The sequence below is a fragment of the Chelonoidis abingdonii genome, chromosome 5, assembly GCF_003597395.2.
Source record: "Chelonoidis abingdonii isolate Lonesome George chromosome 5, CheloAbing_2.0, whole genome shotgun sequence".
In the NCBI taxonomy this organism is placed as follows: domain Eukaryota; kingdom Metazoa; phylum Chordata; order Testudines; family Testudinidae; genus Chelonoidis; species Chelonoidis abingdonii.
Genome location: NC_133773.1, coordinates 87,814,277 through 87,822,699, shown reverse-complemented (window position 1 = coordinate 87,822,699; position 8,423 = coordinate 87,814,277). Strand labels below are relative to the sequence as shown.

Below are 8,423 nucleotides of genomic sequence, written 5' to 3'. Positions count from 1 at the left end.
AGGCAACAGCCAAATTAGAGTCCAAGTTAATTCTTGAGTGAAAACCAAGCCTCTAATCACTACAGGCACCATTCTTCCTCATCATGTAGCCTTGTAATTGGGGGTTATTTTTTCAACTCCTTGTGTTTTGTCCCCCACAGACTCCTAACTCCTGCCTTCTCATTATCAAACTGACATGAGTGCATGTCTCTTGACACCGCTGAACCTAGTTCAGGCCCTCCTCATCGCCCATCTGGACTAGTGCACCCTCATCTCCAGCCTCACGAACCAGCATTGCTTTCTACCTTCTCGCCCCATCCACTGAAAATATGGCTTGTAGCATTATTTTTCTTGCATATCATTCCTCTCCTTGATTATTTTAAAAACCTTCATTGCCTGCCTCTGGTTTTGAGCCAGCTAGTTCAAATTTCTTCACCTCACCTTCAAAGCCTTTCCCAACTGTCTCTTGTTTTTTACCATGTTGTTTGCTCCACAACTAATGCCCAGTCATTCCTCTTTTTGTCTGCTTCTCCCAGCCATCTCCATGCAGCCTTTGAGTGTAGAAATGAATTACTTACGAATTAATTTGTGAAATTGCCCATTCCCCCCCTTCAAATTTCCACTCCAAATCCTGCTTGGGGAAAAAAAAGTCAGACAACCAATGATACCAGCATTTAGGGATTTTTTTTATTATTATTATTAAATTAAATATGAGTGAAATCCTAGCTCAGTAAAATCAATGACCTCGTTCCCATTGAGATCAACAGGATTTCACTGTTGGAACCATCTGCCACCATAAACGGTTAACCTATATTACATGGTTATTTTAATTTCTTTCTTCCTCCCATCACGCTCCTTGTGTTGTGTCTCAAATTACTGAGTAGTCATGCAAAAGTTCTAGGGTGACTAAAATAGGATTTCATAATAGTGGTCATGTCTGTCTTCTGCAAAAATGGAGATAATGACTAGCTGATATAGGAGGACATGAGGGAAAAACTGTCTCATTCCAATTGATATTTCTTGAATTTCCTAAGCATTATGTTACAAAGCTATGTGAACAAGCCTCTCTTTCATGTACTAATGTGAAACAACAACATGCAACAGTTGCAGTTTATTTTTTTAAGTATTTTTCATCAGGCTAGTATAATGCTACAACACACACATTTACAATGAAAATGACTAAACCAAAGTTCCAAGCACTGTAAGGCATACAAGCTGGAACTGCTCTATAAACATGGGTGTCTAAAACAGTCATATTTTACATATAAAGATCATTACAATGATTTCACAAGCAACATGAAGCTAGTGCTTCCATTTTGCATATATAACCTAGGTCTAGCAACACAAAACAACACCATAATCTACAATGTTACATTTTAATGTGCAACAATATTGTGAGAATCTCTGAAAACCTACTATTCTTTTGAATTTTAAAGCAGATTGTATTTGCATAACTTGTTCTCCTTGCCATCTTGATTGTGTGTGTGTGTGTATATTTCTTCAAGAAACCCCATTCAAAAGCTCCTTTAACATCATAAACCTTACAGCCCATGTTCAAAATATGAAATACACTTTTCAAAATACAGTTAAACTCAGGACTCATTTATTAAAAATGCATAAACATTTTAAAATATATAGGGCCAGAGTCGCAGCACAGTATAAATTGTCATAGTTCCATTTACTTCAATAGAGCTACAAGGATTTATTCAAGTTGAGGATCTGGTCATTGAATTTAATGCTAAAATAAGGCTTGCTAAGAGCAACTACCACTTTTGTCCAATTATGGCAGCTCTCCTATGAGGCTGGAGGCTAGCTGTTCTTTTTACACACAAAGCTTCTTATCAGAATGAAAACTTCCCTGCAACAGTGGACTAAATTACTAGAAATTTATTAAAAATCAACAAATGTAGGAATAGCTATGGCATCTGACTATGCAAACTCTGCCTGTAAAACCTGTTCTTGAAACATTAACAATAAATATAACTAAAGCAAACTTGCACCTTTACCATTTTGTGTTCAACTATGGCTCAAGCCCAAAGGGACTTCAAAAAGATAAGGAGAGAGGACCAATAAGTTAAAATTTTTAATGGTTCAACTGTAAATGCTGGCACACAAAATAAAAGACAAAGTAAAGTAATTTAGTATAAACAGGAGAATCCAAAATGTTAGTATTTTACTGGCTTCTACTTCAAACAGAGTTTTAATTTTTTTAAATTGCATCTTTCCAGACTTTTGATACTAAATCTTAAATTATTAAAATTGATAGATGTTAAAAAAATCACTTTAGACAACATATTTTGTTGCTTTTTTCACTTCACTCAATGAAAATAAATTACTTATTTCTAGTCAGTTTCACATATAGATTTTTTTTTTTTTTACATCCTAGCAATATTCAACCATGTTTGGTTGGCAAATACAGCAAGAAAAATTTACATTCAGATGAAAATGTCTTCATTGAATTTATTTTAAAACAAGACATTTCTATCAGTGTTAGGATTTGAGAAAATATTTTTTGCAATATCTAAATTTCTGTGCCTAGTTTACTGAAAGTATCCTTTTAACTTCAGTTTTGGGGTAATATTTTAAAAAGTAACTTGGGCCCTTAGGTGCTTAGGGTAAAATTTCCAAAAGTCTCACTGAAAGTCAATGGGACATAGACACTTTTGAAAATTTTAGCTGTGGCCTTTAAAAATTGGCTCTTTTTAGAATGATTATAGAAATAATACCCTGTAAAGGCTAGAAAAACAACAAAACTATTTATTAATTAGATTGTAAGCCCCTTTGTTCTATGTTTATATAATGCCTAGCACTGTGCACAGTTGGGTCCTGCTCCATGACTTGGGCTCCTAGGTGCTATGGTAATACAAATAATAAATAAAGTAAACTCTGATGCCTGTCATTCAGTGCAAAGCCATGATTTAGCAAAATGTTTGTGTGTTTATTTTTATATTCTTCCTGTTTTACTCAAAGACCCACCCACACAGATCTAGCTGGAGGGTCAGGGTCCCATTTACACACCCAAGTAATCCTGTTCATTTGCGTCTGCCATTTCTACTTTTACTTTGCTGAAAGAACATAAGAATGGCTGTACTGGCTCAGACCAAAAGTCCATCCAGCCCAGTATTCTGTCTACTGACAGAGGCCAATGCCAGGTGCCACAAAGGAAGTGAAGCTAACAGTCAATGATCAAGTGATCTCTTTCCTGCCATCCATCTCCACCCTCTGACAAACAGAGGCTAGAGACACCATTCCTTACCCATCCTGGCTAATAGTCATTAATGGACTTAACCTCCATGAATTTATCCAATTCTCTCTTAAACCCTGTTCTAGTCCTAGCCTTCACAACCTCCTCAGGCGAGGAGTTCCACAAGTTGACTGTGCGCTGTGTGAAGAACTTCCTTGTATTTGTTTTAAACCTGCTGCCCATTTGGTGGCCCCTAGTTCTTATATTACGGAACAAGTAAATAATTTTTCCTTATTCACTTTCTCCACATCACTCATGATTTTATATACCTCTATCATATCCCACCTTAGTCTCCTCCTTTTCAAGCTGAAAAGTCCTAGCCTCTTTAATCTCACCTTATATGGGACCTGTTCCAAACCCCTAATCATTTTAGTTGCCCTACTCTGAACCTTTTCTAATGCCAGTATATCTTTTTTGAAAGGATTTTAATAGAAATTTTTTCACAAAATTGTTAAATTTGAAAATGTTAAGGAACAAACCCAATATTTCCACAATGTACACAACTACCTTCAAGGCAAAAATACTCAACAAAAACACAGTTATGTACAGTAGGCTTAATTATGGAAATATAAAAATAACATTTGGAAAGCAAAAATAAATGAATAATTCTTTATGGCTCTGATAAGGTTAAACAAAGCAACCACAAGGGGCTTAAATAAATGTTCATAATAGCAGAGATTACCTTTCATTAACATTGTGGCTTATTAGCTGTAATAAGTTGTGGTTCTGTCTGGTCCTTACATACACAATTGTACAGCTCCTTTTCTTTGGAATTTTTTTAAATGTTCAAGGACCGTGCCTGTTCTTCATCTGATGAAAGATGCCATTTCAGACAGCGTGAAACACAGCTTCATCTGAGTCTTTGCCACTGTCTTCAGTAGGCAGGCAACAACCACCGCTTGGGGACCTGCAGCCCAAATCTTCCACACCTGACTCCTGATCACTGTTGGCTGAGAGGTCAGGATCAGAGCTTTTCAGGTTGTCCTGGGTCAGAATCAGGGCTGAGTCTTCTTCGTCTCCTTGTGAAGGGCTCCGGGATGGGAATGATTTCACATTATTAATGTAATCCTGGGGTGTGTTAGCTATGCTGTTATTAGAGGTAGAAAGCCCTAAATGTGTGTTGTGGTCTTGTTGCTTATAGTTTTCTTTTCTATTGTTTAACTGCACTTTTTTGAGATTTGCCAATCTCTGAAAGAGAAATAATATAGTTTATACATTCTATACACACACATGCGCGCGCACAAGTTTCGGACCCAATTACGCTCTTGCATACCTTGGTGATGGGCACAATGTAAATACTTAAGGTCAAAATCTGACTTACACCCTTTGCAATTATTTATTTGACAATCAGAATTCTTCCCTCAACTGCAGTGGGGTTAAACAGAGCTTTAATCATGTCAGCCTTTATGCCATATGAGACCAAGAAAAATTAACTTCTGTGGGAGTGTGTGTGTTTTGTGCAGGTACCAGGGCAAAATTTCACCCTACCCCCTAAAAAAACCCAATCCTGGCTTCTACAGATGTCAAAGGCAAAAAATTCCCATTGAGTTCAGTCCCAGAAACTCCCCGTGTTTGAAAAGCACACAGCAGATGGTAGGTACCAACACTTTTTAAGTAATAGTATATATTTATGGATTAGTCTTTCTATCTTGATATTATATATGCCTGACCTCCACTGCACATATCCTATAGAAAAGTGAACAAAAACTACCTATTTAGCTGAATTCATCAAAGACTTCCTCCATAACTAGCCTTATTTAGAGAATAAGAAGTCTGGGAAATCAGATCAAGTGTCTTTACCTGTTCTAAGACTTCCAGTTCTTCCTCTAACTGTTGAGTTTCTTCTTTCACTGCCATCAGGTAATCGGTAACTGACTGCCCGGGATGCATCCCCTTTTCAAAGCGGGTATACATACCACTCCAGAATCTGGAATTGATAGCAGGGACTTTCAGAAGTGTTAAATGCAAGTGGTATGCAGGAATACACAGTCTTAAACATACGTAAGCACTTTACTGCACAATGTTTATTGAAAAACAGATTTACTACCACAAGATCATGTTTTACTACTTTCAATCATGTATGACTGACAATGAAAAAGAAGCATAAGAATGTAAATCTATAGACTAATACTGGCATAAATCAATTATATACAATTTTAAGAAACATCAGGCTACATTTGATTTAGAGCACAGCTTTGATCTAATCTGTCTGGAGTTCTGGATTGATAGTATTTCTTTTTTTAAAAAAACTTTTAAACTTATTAAATGTATTTACTGTAAAAAAAAATGCATGTTCTGTCAAAATAAATACACATCTTTGCTAAGAACAATAATAACTTAAGTTGTATTTTTTATTAGTTCCATACCCTCTATTTAAAAAAACTATAGCGCAGTAGTAGCTGCATCAAAATTAAGGTTGAATCCAGCTTTCCATTATAAGTCCAATTTTAGACCCTCTCCAGTTTTCCTCAAGAACAGCTAGTCCTCCTGAAGTTTTGTATACCACAGCTCATCTGAGCGTAGTTTTTTTCTGGAAAGTTGGGTAAAAATCAGAAGAGTCATCTAAAAGTTATGGTGTGAAATGTTACTTAAAATTTCACATTTAACAAAAATGTTTAACAAGAGCCAAAAAATATTTCAAGGATGAGTTTGTGTTTTGTTGGCCTGGCTGAAAAGTACCTTTTGGGTACTTGGTGTAGCTAAGCATAACTCCACTGAAATCAATGGAGTTGTACCCATTTACACTTGCTCTAAATTTGACCCTAATGTTAAAAGACAAAATTGCACATATTGGAACTGTGTCTCAATATGTGTTCACAAGGCAGTCTATGAAATACCTGACAGATTCATCGGGGCCTGTTTCCACCTGCTGCATCACATGGGTAAAACAGTATTTCATTATGATAATTTCTTCTCAGGTTGTCACTGTACAATCATAGGACTTGATCCGGAGAGGTGCTGAGTGCCACAACTCTCAATGAAGTCTGAAATCTGCTGGTTCTGCTCTACAACTTCCAGGATTAGGTCCCAGATTGATTGAGGAAAGTATTTAAGGCTAGATCCACCAAAGTACTTGGATGCCTAGCAGCCACTTTAGGTGCCTAAGTCCAATATTTAGGCATCACTGAGATCCTTAAAACCCCCACACAGCTGCTGCCTAACCCTATAGGCATCTAAATTTCCACTGTTAAAGTCCCCTAGGTATCTCAGTTTCTGACAGTGAACGTATGCATTGTTATCTCAGTCTTGGCACCAGGCGCCTAGCTCATCCCTAAACCCCACGCAGGGTCCTGCCCTGCCTCTCTTGCCTGCGGGGTCTGATCCAGTAAGTGTTCTCTAACCCCTAAACCCACACAAAATGCACAGAGGAAGACATGGCAGGGGTGGTGCCTGAACCCACTCCCCCACCCCTTTTATAACAGCCCAGTGGTTAGCACATTCACCTAGGATGTGTGACACCTGGGTTCCCCCCCACCCAGATGTGGAGGCCTGATCTGAGCTTGAGTCTCTTCCCCTCCCTGTATTAATTATTTATACATAGTGGAACGGGTCCAATAGGAGAGACTGCGAGAGAACCAACCAGATAACCCCACAGCCTAGCAATTAGGGCAGCTTGTGGGAAGAGGGGAAACCCAACTTCAAATCCCTCCTCCACATCAGACAGAGGGTAGAATTGAACTGGGATATCCCACATCCAGGGTGAGTACGCCACCTACTGGACTAAAGGTTATAAGGGGGACTCCTGGTTTAGCATTTTCCAAAAACTGGCTTAGGTGTCATCGCCAGGTGTGTGTTTATGACTGTGAATCCCAAAAGGAGGTAGGCATTTTCCTCCAACCCAGTTAGGCACCTAACTCCCTTTGAGGGGCAGGGCTTAGAACATGCGGAATTCGGATGGATTTAAGTATATGCTAAAGTGCATTCCTGAAAGGAGACCTTAACAACTGACTCTATGAAATCTTTGCAGGTTAGTGATACCAAGCTATTGTAGACTGCACTACAATTAATTTAAAGTAAGACACCTGTAAAATAATAACCTATGCTAAAAAAGAAGCCCTTAGGAAAGTGGAAGCAGCCTGGGGTTTTACAAGCCAGTTTCTGTGTATTTGCTCCTTAGCCATGCACCCATCTGCGTGCTCTTGTGTGAATTGTTGACATAGTTCTCAGTTAAATAACTGCTCCTGTTAGCCTGCAACTGAAAAAAGTCAGCTCGGAGGAGGGTGTATGCCATAAGTGTGTTTGGATAATTGTGTAATATCACTCCTCCCCTATTTCCTAATTCTCTGGTAACACGTGGCCAGCACCTGACTATCTACGTAAGGTGCTCAGCAGACAGATTTAAGTAACAGACTTGAATTAAGAATTCAGCTGTCTAGCAGAGCTGTTCTAGGTAGGGTGACCAGAGGGAAATGTGAAAAATTGGGACAGAGGGTGGGAGTAATAGAAGCCTATATAAGAAAAAGCCCCCAAAATTGGGACTGTCCCTATTGGGACATCTGGTCACCCTAGTTCTAGGAGATTTTTACCTAGTATTAAGCGGTTTCTTTTTTCTTTGCCAAACAATCTATATCAATTTAGTAATGTCTGTCCCCCCAACCCTATATTCATTAACACAAAAAGCCCAATCCTGCAAACTCTTACTCAAAAGAGTCTGATTAAAGTCAATGGGATTACTCACATGAGTAAGTGTCTGCAGTATCAAGCCCATATTTTGTAAATCTCTTTTGCAAATATCGTTGTACCTAAGGGGACACTGTCAGATTACAATTAGAGTTTTTAGTTAAACTGTTTTTTTAAACCTGGGTTAGAAATGTGACCTAGAGTGTTAAACATGAAAGAATATTAACATTAATTTATTTGTAATCACTTAGGTTGTTTGTTTACATTTTAACATATCCTTTAGCTTGGAATATGAAAATAACTATTCAGTTGTACTTATAATAATTTTTAATCACCTTCACTTCTCTTGTATTAGCAACAAAATAGATTGTTATTTGAAAAAACAACAGTAACATTTTGGATATTAGACTCTATAGAAACTTGTAAACATCTAAAAAATATGTGGGGCCTAAGCATCACCTCCCAGCGTCACCTAGAATTTAGCAGCAACATTGGACAGGGTATTTTATTTGCTTATTTACCAAGTACTTGTTTTAACAAGTGTGAGTAAGATCCTACAATCTTTCTGAAACCACTTGTT

The 8,423-nt window shown here is 37.8% G+C and overlaps 1 protein-coding gene across 1 annotated transcript in view; it reads right to left on the bottom strand.

Annotated features, from left to right (window-relative positions):
- Positions 1-2,656: 2,656 nt before the first annotated feature.
- MTMR7 (myotubularin related protein 7) overlaps positions 2,657-8,423 on the bottom strand; it is a 93,015-nt gene continuing 87,248 nt past the window's right edge. The window contains exons 13-14 of the mRNA XM_075066432.1: positions 5,024-5,150; positions 2,657-4,411 (exon numbers count right to left, since the gene is read on the bottom strand). Coding sequence (XP_074922533.1) covers positions 4,052-4,411; positions 5,024-5,150 — 487 coding nt within the window. The 3' untranslated portion in view covers positions 2,657-4,051. The remainder of the gene's footprint in view (positions 4,412-5,023; positions 5,151-8,423) is intronic.